General features: G+C 48.4%; 3 protein-coding genes across 3 annotated transcripts in view; all 3 read right to left on the bottom strand.

Annotated features, from left to right (window-relative positions):
• The window catches only part of LOC308307771 (collagen alpha-3(VI) chain-like), a 127505-nt gene that overhangs the window by 49161 nt on the left and 63229 nt on the right, over window positions 1-15115 (bottom strand). The gene's annotated exons all lie outside the window — the stretch shown is intronic.
• LOC308308117 (collagen alpha-3(VI) chain-like) lies at window positions 5098-9489 on the bottom strand (the record flags this gene model as incomplete). The annotated part of the gene is made up of 6 exons (XM_080753485.1): window positions 5098-5717; window positions 5875-6471; window positions 6638-7237; window positions 7450-8046; window positions 8204-8800; window positions 8967-9489. 6 exons carry the CDS (start codon window positions 9487-9489, stop codon window positions 5098-5100), a joined length of 3534 nt encoding a protein of 1177 aa, XP_080609611.1.
• Window positions 9756-14959, bottom strand: LOC308308119 (collagen alpha-3(VI) chain-like; the record flags this gene model as incomplete). Its single annotated transcript, XM_080753487.1, has 7 exons — window positions 9756-10375; window positions 10533-11129; window positions 11296-11895; window positions 12108-12704; window positions 12862-13458; window positions 13625-14224; window positions 14437-14959. The coding sequence occupies 7 exons, from the start codon at window positions 14957-14959 to the stop codon at window positions 9756-9758; spliced, it is 4134 nt and encodes a 1377-aa protein (XP_080609613.1).

The following is a 15115-nucleotide window of genomic DNA, read 5'->3' on the forward strand; positions in this document are numbered from 1 at the left end:
CTTCCACCTTTGTGCCTCATGCCTTTGACAATGTCAAGGATCTCGCTCTTTGTTGTGTATGTGTTCAGATAGAATTGGACAGCTGCATCTCTGCTGTACTGAACCACTGACACACGATCTGTGTTCTCACCCACATTCAGGGTCTCTACTGCTCTCTGGACAAAGTCACGCATTGCTGGGAATCCATTTCTAGTGCCATCAGATCCATCCAGTAAGAACACAACATCCCTTCCGGGAGCACGGTGCTCAACTAGGGAACAGGAAATATACATTACTATTAGGGTTCACGTGTGGTGACATGTGAAACTGAGGTCATTTGATCTGATCACTTCAATTCCCTGACCATTTTCTTTGAAAGTGGTGCAACTACTTGGACTAATCCAAACTGAATGAAAGCTAAATGTGAACACGTTTAAATGGAAAGACACCCAGGTGTCTGTTAAACAATGGTCAGTGTCTTACCAGTTACTGTTGGGGTCATGGGTGTAGCGCTCACTATGACTGTGCTCATGGCAGAGGACAGCTGCTCTTGGACGTTGGGGAGGTCAGTGAATTCAGACACTGCAAAGGCATAACTAGGCTCATAGGATATCCTCTGCAGTTCTCTGCTGTCAGAGCTCCTGGTTCCAATGCCAAACACAACAATGCCCTGCTCTTTGAGAGCAGATGCTGGTGTATCTACATTGTCAAAAGACCTTCCACCATTCAGCAGTATCAGCATCTGTGGAACACCTTCCAGGCGCCTGCTTCCAGAGGAGGCAGTAAAGACATTGTCCCTGACGTACTGGAGGGCTGCCCCAGTGTTGAGGGGTCTGCCCCCTCTGTGCCTCAGGCCTCTGACCGTGTCCACAATATCGGCTTTTGTGGTGTATGTGTTCAGATTGAAGTGGACCTCAGCATCTCTGCTGTACTGGGCCACTGAGACACGGTCTTTGTTTTCTCCGACATTCAGTCTGTCCACCACTCTCTGAACAAAGTCTATCATAGCTGGGAATCCATTCCTTGTGCCATCAGAACCATCAAGTAGGAACACTACATCCCTTCCGGCAGTTCTTTCATCTACTAGGAGAATCAGAAATCAAAGTCAAAATGCTTTCAACATACCTTTGTACTAACTGAAAATGATATGTCAGTTTGCCGTGTGCGACACTTGATGCTTATGCTAACCAGGATATGGGGTGCACGCTGGGAGCTATCAGAGCAAGTGTTGTCTTACCTTCGACTGTCAGGGTTGTGGGGGCCACTTCAACACCTACGGTGTTGAGAGAGGCAATGAATGTCTGCGGGACATTAGGGAGGTCAGAAAAGTCAGACACAGACTGGGCATAATTAGGATCTGAGGCAATCCTCTGAACCTCTCTGCTAGAATTTCTAGTTCCGATGCCGAAGATCAAAACCCCGTCCGACTTGAGGGCGGAGGCTGGTGTATCGACATTATCACTAGACCGCCCTCCGCTCAACACAATCAAAATCTGAGGGATGCCCTCTTGACGCCTACTTCCAGAGGAGGCCGTAAACACGTTGTCCCTGACATATTGGAGGGCTGCCCCGGTGTTGAGCGGCCTGCCTCCTCTGTGCCTCAGCCCTCTGACCGTATCAGCCATGTCTTCCTTTGTGGTGTATGTGTTCAGATTGAAGTGCACCTCTGAATCTCTGCTGTATTGGACCACAGAAACACGGTCTTTGTTTTCACCAATGTTCAAGTTCTCCACCACTCTCTGAACAAAATCACGCATGGCAGGGAATCCATTCCTTGTGCCATCAGACCCATCCAGAAGGAATACTACATCCCTTCTGGCAGTGTCATCATCAACTGGGGAAGCAAAGACAGACAATATGTCAGATAAACTAGACAGAAATGGTGCGGAACAATCATCAGTGGTGTAGATGTTTTATTACCTATTCAGTGCCCCCTAACCTTGCCTGAAAAAAATATGTTTTCCTCTACCACCAGCAAAAGGTCATGCCTGTTAACATACCTAACACAGTTGGTGATTCGGGAGTAACCTCGACAAGCACCGTTTCCATGGAGGAGCGAAGTTTCTCCTGGACACTGGGGAGGTCAGTGAAGTCAGACACAGACACAGCATTACTGGGCTCTTGGGATATCTTTTGCAGTTCTCTGGCATCAGAGCCCCTGGTTCCAATCGCAAAGGTGGAGACTCCCATCTCTTTGAGAGCAGAGGCTGGTGTGTCAACATTGTCAAAGGACTTTCCGCCAATCAGCGCAATTAGTAACTGTGGCACACCTTCCAGGCGCCTGCTTCCAGCGGAAGCGGTGAAGACATTATCTATCAAATACTGGAGAGCTGCTCCAGTGTTGAGGGGCCTTCCACCTTTGTGCCTCATGCCTTTGACAATGTCAAGGATCTCGCTCTTTGTTGTGTATGTGTTCAGATAGAATTGGACAGCTGCATCTCTGCTGTACTGAACCACTGACACACGATCTGTGTTCTCACCCACATTCAGGGTCTCTACTGCTCTCTGGACAAAGTCACGCATTGCTGGGAATCCATTTCTAGTGCCATCAGATCCATCCAGTAAGAACACAACATCCCTTCCGGGAGCACGGTGCTCAACTAGGGAACAGGAAATATACATTACTATTAGGGTTCACGTGTGGTGACATGTGAAACTGAGGTCATTTGATCTGATCACTTCAATTCCCTGACCATTTTCTTTGAAAGTGGTGCAACTACTTGGACTAATCCAAACTGAATGAAAGCTAAATGTGAACACGTTTAAATGGAAAGACACCCAGGTGTCTGTTAAACAATGGTCAGTGTCTTACCAGTTACTGTTGGGGTCATGGGTGTAGCCCTCACTATGACTGTGCTCATGGCAGAGGACAGCTGCTCTTGGACGTTGGGGAGGTCAGTGAATTCAGACACTGCAAAGGCATAACTAGGCTCATAGGATATCCTCTGCAGTTCTCTGCTGTCAGAGCTCCTGGTTCCAATGCCAAACACAACAATGCCCTGCTCTTTGAGAGCAGATGCTGGTGTATCTACATTGTCAAAAGACCTTCCACCATTCAGCAGTATCAGCATCTGTGGAACACCTTCCAGGCGCCTGCTTCCAGAGGAGGCAGTAAAGACATTGTCCCTGACGTACTGGAGGGCTGCCCCAGTGTTGAGGGGTCTGCCCCCTCTGTGCCTCAGGCCTCTGACCGTGTCCACAATATCGGCTTTTGTGGTGTATGTGTTCAGATTGAAGTGGACCTCAGCATCTCTGCTGTACTGGGCCACTGAGACACGGTCTTTGTTTTCTCCGACATTCAGTCTGTCCACCACTCTCTGAACAAAGTCTATCATAGCTGGGAATCCATTCCTTGTGCCATCAGAACCATCAAGTAGGAACACTACATCCCTTCCGGCAGTTCTTTCATCTACTTGGAGAATCAGAAATCAAAGTCAAAATGCTTTCAACATACCTTTGTACTAACTGAAAATGATATGTCAGTTTGCCGTGTGCGACACTTGATGCTTATGCTAACCAGGATATGGGGTGCACGCTGGGAGCTATCAGAGCAAGTGTTGTCTTACCTTCGACTGTCAGGGTTGTGGGGGCCACTTCAACACCTACGGTGTTGAGAGAGGCAATGAATGTCTGCGGGACATTAGGGAGGTCAGAAAAGTCAGACACAGACTGGGCATAATTAGGATCTGAGGCAATCCTCTGAACCTCTCTGCTAGAATTTCTAGTTCCGATGCCGAAGATCAAAACCCCGTCCGACTTGAGGGCGGAGGCTGGTGTATCGACATTATCACTAGACCGCCCTCCGCTCAACACAATCAAAATCTGAGGGATGCCCTCTTGACGCCTACTTCCAGAGGAGGCCGTAAACACGTTGTCCCTGACATATTGGAGGGCTGCCCCGGTGTTGAGCGGCCTGCCTCCTCTGTGCCTCAGCCCTCTGACCGTATCAGCCATGTCTTCCTTTGTGGTGTATGTGTTCAGATTGAAGTGCACCTCTGAATCTCTGCTGTATTGGACCACAGAAACACGGTCTTTGTTTTCACCAATGTTCAAGTTCTCCACCACTCTCTGAACAAAATCACGCATGGCAGGGAATCCATTCCTTGTGCCATCAGACCCATCCAGAAGGAATACTACATCCCTTCTGGCAGTGTCATCATCAACTGGGGAAGCAAAGACAGACAATATGTCAGATAAACTAGACAGAAATGGTGCGGAACAATCATCAGTAGTGTAGATGTTTTAATACCTATTCAGTGCCCCCTAACCTTGCCTGAAAAAAATATGTTTTCCTCTACCACCAGCAAAAGGTCATGCCTGTTAACATACCTAACACAGTTGGTGATTCGGGAGTAACCTCGACAAGCACCGTTTCCATGGAGGAGCGAAGTTTCTCCTGGACACTGGGGAGGTCAGTGAAGTCAGACACAGACACAGCATTACTGGGCTCTTGGGATATCTTTTGCAGTTCTCTGGCATCAGAGCCCCTGGTTCCAATCGCAAAGGTGGAGACTCCCATCTCTTTGAGAGCAGAGGCTGGTGTGTCAACATTGTCAAAGGACTTTCCGCCAATCAGCGCAATTAGTAACTGTGGCACACCTTCCAGGCGCCTGCTTCCAGCGGAAGCGGTGAAGACATTATCTATCAAATACTGGAGAGCTGCTCCAGTGTTGAGGGGCCTTCCACCTTTGTGCCTCATGCCTTTGACAATGTCAAGGATCTCGCTCTTTGTTGTGTATGTGTTCAGATAGAATTGGACAGCTGCATCTCTGCTGTACTGAACCACTGACACACGATCTGTGTTCTCACCCACATTCAGGGTCTCTACTGCTCTCTGGACAAAGTCACGCATTGCTGGGAATCCATTTCTAGTGCCATCAGATCCATCCAGTAAGAACACAACATCCCTTCCGGGAGCACGGTGCTCAACTAGGGAACAGGAAATATACATTACTATTAGGGTTCACGTGTGGTGACATGTGAAACTGAGGTCATTTGATCTGATCACTTCAATTCCCTGACCATTTTCTTTGAAAGTGGTGCAACTACTTGGACTAATCCAAACTGAATGAAAGCTAAATGTGAACACGTTTAAATGGAAAGACACCCAGGTGTCTGTTAAACAATGGTCAGTGTCTTACCAGTTACTGTTGGGGTCATGGGTGTAGCCCTCACTATGACTGTGCTCATGGCAGAGGACAGCTGCTCTTGGACGTTGGGGAGGTCAGTGAATTCAGACACTGCAAAGGCATAACTAGGCTCATAGGATATCCTCTGCAGTTCTCTGCTGTCAGAGCTCCTGGTTCCAATGCCAAACACAACAATGCCCTGCTCTTTGAGAGCAGATGCTGGTGTATCTACATTGTCAAAAGACCTTCCACCATTCAGCAGTATCAGCATCTGTGGAACACCTTCCAGGCGCCTGCTTCCAGAGGAGGCAGTAAAGACATTGTCCCTGACGTACTGGAGGGCTGCCCCAGTGTTGAGGGGTCTGCCCCCTCTGTGCCTCAGGCCTCTGACCGTGTCCACAATATCGGCTTTTGTGGTGTATGTGTTCAGATTGAAGTGGACCTCAGCATCTCTGCTGTACTGGGCCACTGAGACACGGTCTTTGTTTTCTCCGACATTCAGTCTGTCCACCACTCTCTGAACAAAGTCTATCATAGCTGGGAATCCATTCCTTGTGCCATCAGAACCATCAAGTAGGAACACTACATCCCTTCCGGCAGTTCTTTCATCTACTAGGAGAATCAGAAATCAAAATCAAAATGCTTTCAACATACCTTTGTACTAACTGAAAATGATATGTCAGTTTGCCGTGTGCGACACTTGATGCTTATGCTAACCAGGATATGGGGTGCACGCTGGGAGCTATCAGAGCAAGTGTTGTCTTACCTTCGACTGTCAGGGTTGTGGGGGCCACTTCAACACCTACGGTGTTGAGAGAGGCAATGAATGTCTGCGGGACATTAGGGAGGTCAGAAAAGTCAGACACAGACTGGGCATAATTAGGATCTGAGGCAATCCTCTGAACCTCTCTGCTAGAATTTCTAGTTCCGATGCCGAAGATCAAAACCCCGTCCGACTTGAGGGCGGAGGCTGGTGTATCGACATTATCACTAGACCGCCCTCCGCTCAACACAATCAAAATCTGAGGGATGCCCTCTTGACGCCTACTTCCAGAGGAGGCCGTAAACACGTTGTCCCTGACATATTGGAGGGCTGCCCCGGTGTTGAGCGGCCTGCCTCCTCTGTGCCTCAGCCCTCTGACCGTATCAGCGATGTCTTCCTTTGTGGTGTATGTGTTCAGATTGAAGTGCACCTCTGAATCTCTGCTGTATTGGACCACAGAAACACGGTCTTTGTTTTCACCAATGTTCAAGTTCTCCACCACTCTCTGAACAAAATCACGCATGGCAGGGAATCCATTCCTTGTGCCATCAGACCCATCCAGAAGGAATACTACATCCCTTCTGGCAGTGTCATCATCAACTGGGGAAGCAAAGACAGACAATATGTCAGATAAACTAGACAGAAATGGTGCGGAACAATCATCAGTAGTGTAGATGTTTTACTACCTATTCAGTGCCCCCTAACCTTGCCTGAAAAAAATATGTTTTCCTCTACCACCAGCAAAAGGTCATGCCTGTTAACATACCTAACACAGTTGGTGATTCGGGAGTAACCTCGACAAGCACCGTTTCCATGGAGGAGCGAAGTTTCTCCTGGACACTGGGGAGGTCAGTGAAGTCAGACACAGACACAGCATTACTGGGCTCTTGGGATATCTTTTGCAGTTCTCTGGCATCAGAGCCCCTGGTTCCAATCGCAAAGGTGGAGACTCCCATCTCTTTGAGAGCAGAGGCTGGTGTGTCAACATTGTCAAAGGACTTTCCGCCAATCAGCGCAATTAGTAACTGTGGCACACCTTCCAGGCGCCTGCTTCCAGCGGAAGCGGTGAAGACATTATCTATCAAATACTGGAGAGCTGCTCCAGTGTTGAGGGGCCTTCCACCTTTGTGCCTCATGCCTTTGACAATGTCAAGGATCTCGCTCTTTGTTGTGTATGTGTTCAGATAGAATTGGACAGCTGCATCTCTGCTGTACTGAACCACTGACACACGATCTGTGTTCTCACCCACATTCAGGGTCTCTACTGCTCTCTGGACAAAGTCACGCATTGCTGGGAATCCATTTCTAGTGCCATCAGATCCATCCAGTAAGAACACAACATCCCTTCCGGGAGCACGGTGCTCAACTAGGGAACAGGAAATATACATTACTATTAGGGTTCACGTGTGGTGACATGTGAAACTGAGGTCATTTGATCTGATCACTTCAATTCCCTGACCATTTTCTTTGAAAGTGGTGCAACTACTTGGACTAATCCAAACTGAATGAAAGCTAAATGTGAACACGTTTAAATGGAAAGACACCCAGGTGTCTGTTAAACAATGGTCAGTGTCTTACCAGTTACTGTTGGGGCCATGGGTGTAGCCCTCACTATGACTGTGCTCATGGCAGAGGACAGCTGCTCTTGGACGTTGGGGAGGTCAGTGAATTCAGACACTGCAAAGGCATAACTAGGCTCATAGGATATCCTCTGCAGTTCTCTGCTGTCAGAGCTCCTGGTTCCAATGCCAAACACAACAATGCCCTGCTCTTTGAGAGCAGATGCTGGTGTATCTACATTGTCAAAAGACCTTCCACCATTCAGCAGTATCAGCATCTGTGGAACACCTTCCAGGCGCCTGCTTCCAGAGGAGGCAGTAAAGACATTGTCCCTGACGTACTGGAGGGCTGCCCCAGTGTTGAGGGGTCTGCCCCCTCTGTGCCTCAGGCCTCTGACCGTGTCCACAATATCGGCTTTTGTGGTGTATGTGTTCAGATTGAAGTGGACCTCAGCATCTCTGCTGTACTGGGCCACTGAGACACGGTCTTTGTTTTCTCCGACATTCAGTCTGTCCACCACTCTCTGAACAAAGTCTATCATAGCTGGGAATCCATTCCTTGTGCCATCAGAACCATCAAGTAGGAACACTACATCCCTTCCGGCAGTTCTTTCATCTACTAGGAGAATCAGAAATCAAAGTCAAAATGCTTTCAACATACCTTTGTACTAACTGAAAATGATATGTCAGTTTGCCGTGTGCGACACTTGATGCTTATGCTAACCAGGATATGGGGTGCACGCTGGGAGCTATCAGAGCAAGTGTTGTCTTACCTTCGACTGTCAGGGTTGTGGGGGCCACTTCAACACCTACGGTGTTGAGAGAGGCAATGAATGTCTGCGGGACATTAGGGAGGTCAGAAAAGTCAGACACAGACTGGGCATAATTAGGATCTGAGGCAATCCTCTGAACCTCTCTGCTAGAATTTCTAGTTCCGATGCCGAAGATCAAAACCCCGTCCGACTTGAGGGCGGAGGCTGGTGTATCGACATTATCACTAGACCGCCCTCCGCTCAACACAATCAAAATCTGAGGGATGCCCTCTTGACGCCTACTTCCAGAGGAGGCCGTAAACACGTTGTCCCTGACATATTGGAGGGCTGCCCCGGTGTTGAGCGGCCTGCCTCCTCTGTGCCTCAGCCCTCTGACTGTATCAGCGATGTCTTCCTTTGTGGTGTATGTGTTCAGATTGAAGTGCACCTCTGAATCTCTGCTGTATTGGACCACAGAAACACGGTCTTTGTTTTCACCAATGTTCAAGTTCTCCACCACTCTCTGAACAAAATCACGCATGGCAGGGAATCCATTCCTTGTGCCATCAGACCCATCCAGAAGGAATACTACATCCCTTCTGGCAGTGTCATCATCAACTGGGGAAGCAAAGACAGACAATATGTCAGATAAACTAGACAGAAATGGTGCGGAACAATCATCAGTAGTGTAGATGTTTTACTACCTATTCAGTGCCCCCTAACCTTGCCTGAAAAAAATATGTTTTCCTCTACCACCAGCAAAAGGTCATGCCTGTTAACATACCTAACACAGTTGGTGATTCGGGAGTAACCTCGACAAGCACCGTTTCCATGGAGGAGCGAAGTTTCTCCTGGACACTGGGGAGGTCAGTGAAGTCAGACACAGACACAGCATTACTGGGCTCTTGGGATATCTTTTGCAGTTCTCTGGCATCAGAGCCCCTGGTTCCAATCGCAAAGGTGGAGACTCCCATCTCTTTGAGAGCAGAGGCTGGTGTGTCAACATTGTCAAAGGACTTTCCGCCAATCAGCGCAATTAGTAACTGTGGCACACCTTCCAGGCGCCTGCTTCCAGCGGAAGCGGTGAAGACATTATCTATCAAATACTGGAGAGCTGCTCCAGTGTTGAGGGGCCTTCCACCTTTGTGCCTCATGCCTTTGACAATGTCAAGGATCTCGCTCTTTGTTGTGTATGTGTTCAGATAGAATTGGACAGCTGCATCTCTGCTGTACTGAACCACTGACACACGATCTGTGTTCTCACCCACATTCAGGGTCTCTACTGCTCTCTGGACAAAGTCACGCATTGCTGGGAATCCATTTCTAGTGCCATCAGATCCATCCAGTAAGAACACAACATCCCTTCCGGGAGCACGGTGCTCAACTAGGGAACAGGAAATATACATTACTATTAGGGTTCACGTGTGGTGACATGTGAAACTGAGGTCATTTGATCTGATCACTTCAATTCCCTGACCATTTTCTTTGAAAGTGGTGCAACTACTTGGACTAATCCAAACTGAATGAAAGCTAAATGTGAACACGTTTAAATGGAAAGACACCCAGGTGTCTGTTAAACAATGGTCAGTGTCTTACCAGTTACTGTTGGGGTCATGGGTGTAGCCCTCACTATGACTGTGCTCATGGCAGAGGACAGCTGCTCTTGGACGTTGGGGAGGTCAGTGAATTCAGACACTGCAAAGGCATAACTAGGCTCATAGGATATCCTCTGCAGTTCTCTGCTGTCAGAGCTCCTGGTTCCAATGCCAAACACAACAATGCCCTGCTCTTTGAGAGCAGATGCTGGTGTATCTACATTGTCAAAAGACCTTCCACCATTCAGCAGTATCAGCATCTGTGGAACACCTTCCAGGCGCCTGCTTCCAGAGGAGGCAGTAAAGACATTGTCCCTGACGTACTGGAGGGCTGCCCCAGTGTTGAGGGGTCTGCCCCCTCTGTGCCTCAGGCCTCTGACCGTGTCCACAATATCGGCTTTTGTGGTGTATGTGTTCAGATTGAAGTGGACCTCAGCATCTCTGCTGTACTGGGCCACTGAGACACGGTCTTTGTTTTCTCCGACATTCAGTCTGTCCACCACTCTCTGAACAAAGTCTATCATAGCTGGGAATCCATTCCTTGTGCCATCAGAACCATCAAGTAGGAACACTACATCCCTTCCGGCAGTTCTTTCATCTACTAGGAGAATCAGAAATCAAAGTCAAAATGCTTTCAACATACCTTTGTACTAACTGAAAATGATATGTCAGTTTGCCGTGTGCGACACTTGATGCTTATGCTAACCAGGATATGGGGTGCACGCTGGGAGCTATCAGAGCAAGTGTTGTCTTACCTTCGACTGTCAGGGTTGTGGGGGCCACTTCAACACCTACGGTGTTGAGAGAGGCAATGAATGTCTGCGGGACATTAGGGAGGTCAGAAAAGTCAGACACAGACTGGGCATAATTAGGATCTGAGGCAATCCTCTGAACCTCTCTGCTAGAATTTCTAGTTCCGATGCCGAAGATCAAAACCCCGTCCGACTTGAGGGCGGAGGCTGGTGTATCGACATTATCACTAGACCGCCCTCCGCTCAACACAATCAAAATCTGAGGGATGCCCTCTTGACGCCTACTTCCAGAGGAGGCCGTAAACACGTTGTCCCTGACATATTGGAGGGCTGCCCCGGTGTTGAGCGGCCTGCCTCCTCTGTGCCTCAGCCCTCTGACCGTATCAGCCATGTCTTCCTTTGTGGTGTATGTGTTCAGATTGAAGTGCACCTCTGAATCTCTGCTGTATTGGACCACAGAAACACGGTCTTTGTTTTCACCAATGTTCAAGTTCTCCACCACTCTCTGAACAAAATCACGCATGGCAGGGAATCCATTCCTTGTGCCATCAGACCCATCCAGAAGGAATACTACATCCCTTCTGGCAGTGTCATCATCAACTGGGGAAGCAAAGACAGACAATATGTCAGATAAACTAGACAGAAATGGTGCGGAACAATCATCAGTGGTGTAGATGTTTTATTACCTATTCAGTGCCCCCTAACCTTGCCTGAAAAAAATATGTTTTCCTCTACCACCAGCAAAAGGTCATGCCTGTTAACATACCTAACACAGTTGGTGATTCGGGAGTAACCTCGACAAGCACCGTTTCCATGGAGGAGCGAAGTTTCTCCTGGACACTGGGGAGGTCAGTGAAGTCAGACACAGACACAGCATTACTGGGCTCTTGGGATATCTTTTGCAGTTCTCTGGCATCAGAGCCCCTGGTTCCAATCGCAAAGGTGGAGACTCCCATCTCTTTGAGAGCAGAGGCTGGTGTGTCAACATTGTCAAAGGACTTTCCGCCAATCAGCGCAATTAGTAACTGTGGCACACCTTCCAGGCGCCTGCTTCCAGCGGAAGCGGTGAAGACATTATCTATCAAATACTGGAGAGCTGCTCCAGTGTTGAGGGGCCTTCCACCTTTGTGCCTCATGCCTTTGACAATGTCAAGGATCTCGCTCTTTGTTGTGTATGTGTTCAGATAGAATTGGACAGCTGCATCTCTGCTGTACTGAACCACTGACACACGATCTGTGTTCTCACCCACATTCAGGGTCTCTACTGCTCTCTGGACAAAGTCACGCATTGCTGGGAATCCATTTCTAGTGCCATCAGATCCATCCAGTAAGAACACAACATCCCTTCCGGGAGCACGGTGCTCAACTAGGGAACAGGAAATATACATTACTATTAGGGTTCACGTGTGGTGACATGTGAAACTGAGGTCATTTGATCTGATCACTTCAATTCCCTGACCATTTTCTTTGAAAGTGGTGCAACTACTTGGACTAATCCAAACTGAATGAAAGCTAAATGTGAACACGTTTAAATGGAAAGACACCCAGGTGTCTGTTAAACAATGGTCAGTGTCTTACCAGTTACTGTTGGGGTCATGGGTGTAGCCCTCACTATGACTGTGCTCATGGCAGAGGACAGCTGCTCTTGGACGTTGGGGAGGTCAGTGAATTCAGACACTGCAAAGGCATAACTAGGCTCATAGGATATCCTCTGCAGTTCTCTGCTGTCAGAGCTCCTGGTTCCAATGCCAAACACAACAATGCCCTGCTCTTTGAGAGCAGATGCTGGTGTATCTACATTGTCAAAAGACCTTCCACCATTCAGCAGTATCAGCATCTGTGGAACACCTTCCAGGCGCCTGCTTCCAGAGGAGGCAGTAAAGACATTGTCCCTGACGTACTGGAGGGCTGCCCCAGTGTTGAGGGGTCTGCCCCCTCTGTGCCTCAGGCCTCTGACCGTGTCCACAATATCGGCTTTTGTGGTGTATGTGTTCAGATTGAAGTGGACCTCAGCATCTCTGCTGTACTGGGCCACTGAGACACGGTCTTTGTTTTCTCCGACATTCAGTCTGTCCACCACTCTCTGAACAAAGTCTATCATAGCTGGGAATCCATTCCTTGTGCCATCAGAACCATCAAGTAGGAACACTACATCCCTTCCGGCAGTTCTTTCATCTACTAGGAGAATCAGAAATCAAAGTCAAAATGCTTTCAACATACCTTTGTACTAACTGAAAATGATATGTCAGTTTGCCGTGTGCGACACTTGATGCTTATGCTAACCAGGATATGGGGTGCACGCTGGGAGCTATCAGAGCAAGTGTTGTCTTACCTTCGACTGTCAGGGTTGTGGGGGCCACTTCAACACCTACGGTGTTGAGAGAGGCAATGAATGTCTGCGGGACATTAGGGAGGTCAGAAAAGTCAGACACAGACTGGGCATAATTAGGATCTGAGGCAATCCTCTGAACCTCTCTGCTAGAATTTCTAGTTCCGATGCCGAAGATCAAAACCCCGTCCGACTTGAGGGCGGAGGCTGGTGTATCGACATTATCACTAGACCGCCCTCCGCTCAACACAATCAAAATCTGAGGGATGCCCTCTTGACGCCTACTTCCAGAGGAGGCCGTAAACACGTTGTCCCTGACATATTGGAGGGCTGCCCCGGTGTTGAGCGGCCTGCCTCCTCTGTGCCTCAGCCCTCTGACCGTATCAGCCATGTCTTCCTTTGTGGTGTATGTGTTCAGATTGAAGTGCACCTCTGAATCTCTGCTGTATTGGACCACAGAAACACGGTCTTTGTTTTCACCAATGTTCAAGTTCTCCACCACTCTCTGAACAAAATCACGCATGGCAGGGAATCCATTCCTTGTGCCATCAGACCCATCCAGAAGGAATACTACATCCCTTCTGGCAGTGTCATCATCAACTGGGGAAGCAAAGACAGACAATATGTCAGATAAACTAGACAGAAATGGTGCGGAACAATCATCAGTGGTGTAGATGTTTTATTACCTATTCAGTGCCCCCTAACCTTGCCTGAAAAAAATATGTTTTCCTCTACCACCAGCAAAAGGTCATGCCTGTTAACATACCTAACACAGTTGGTGATTCGGGAGTAACCTCGACAAGCACCGTTTCCATGGAGGAGCGAAGTTTCTCCTGGACACTGGGGAGGTCAGTGAAGTCAGACACAGACACAGCATTACTGGGCTCTTGGGATATCTTTTGCAGTTCTCTGGCATCAGAGCCCCTGGTTCCAATCGCAAAGGTGGAGACTCCCATCTCTTTGAGAGCAGAGGCTGGTGTGTCAACATTGTCAAAGGACTTTCCGCCAATCAGCGCAATTAGTAACTGTGGCACACCTTCCAGGCGCCTGCTTCCAGCGGAAGCGGTGAAGACATTATCTATCAAATACTGGAGAGCTGCTCCAGTGTTGAGGGGCCTTCCACCTTTGTGCCTCATGCCTTTGACAATGTCAAGGATCTCGCTCTTTGTTGTGTATGTGTTCAGATAGAATTGGACAGCTGCATCTCTGCTGTACTGAACCACTGACACACGATCTGTGTTCTCACCCACATTCAGGGTCTCTACTGCTCTCTGGACAAAGTCACGCATTGCTGGGAATCCATTTCTAGTGCCATCAGATCCATCCAGTAAGAACACAACATCCCTTCCGGGAGCACGGTGCTCAACTAGGGAACAGGAAATATACATTACTATTAGGGTTCACGTGTGGTGACATGTGAAACTGAGGTCATTTGATCTGATCACTTCAATTCCCTGACCATTTTCTTTGAAAGTGGTGCAACTACTTGGACTAATCCAAACTGAATGAAAGCTAAATGTGAACACGTTTAAATGGAAAGACACCCAGGTGTCTGTTAAACAATGGTCAGTGTCTTACCAGTTACTGTTGGGGTCATGGGTGTAGCCCTCACTATGACTGTGCTCATGGCAGAGGACAGCTGCTCTTGGACGTTGGGGAGGTCAGTGAATTCAGACACTGCAAAGGCATAACTAGGCTCATAGGATATCCTCTGCAGTTCTCTGCTGTCAGAGCTCCTGGTTCCAATGCCAAACACAACAATGCCCTGCTCTTTGAGAGCAGATGCTGGTGTATCTACATTGTCAAAAGACCTTCCACCATTCAGCAGTATCAGCATCTGTGGAACACCTTCCAGGCGCCTGCTTCCAGAGGAGGCAGTAAAGACATTGTCCCTGACGTACTGGAGGGCTGCCCCAGTGTTGAGGGGTCTGCCCCCTCTGTGCCTCAGGCCTCTGACCGTGTCCACAATATCGGCTTTTGTGGTGTATGTGTTCAGATTGAAGTGGACCTCAGCATCTCTGCTGTACTGGGCCACTGAGACACGGTCTTTGTTTTCTCCGACATTCAGTCTGTCCACCACTCTCTGAACAAAGTCTATCATAGCTGGGAATCCATTCCTTGTGCCATCAGAAACATCAAGTAGGAACACTACATCCCTTCCGGCAGTTCTTTCATCTACTAGGAGAATCAGAAATCAAAGTCAAAATGCTTTCAACATACCTTTGTACTAACTGAAAATGATATGTCAGTTTGCCGT

Source organism: Nannobrachium achirus (genome assembly GCF_963921795.1).
Source record: "Nannobrachium achirus genome assembly, chromosome: 22".
Classification (NCBI taxonomy): domain Eukaryota; kingdom Metazoa; phylum Chordata; class Actinopteri; order Myctophiformes; family Myctophidae; genus Nannobrachium; species Nannobrachium achirus.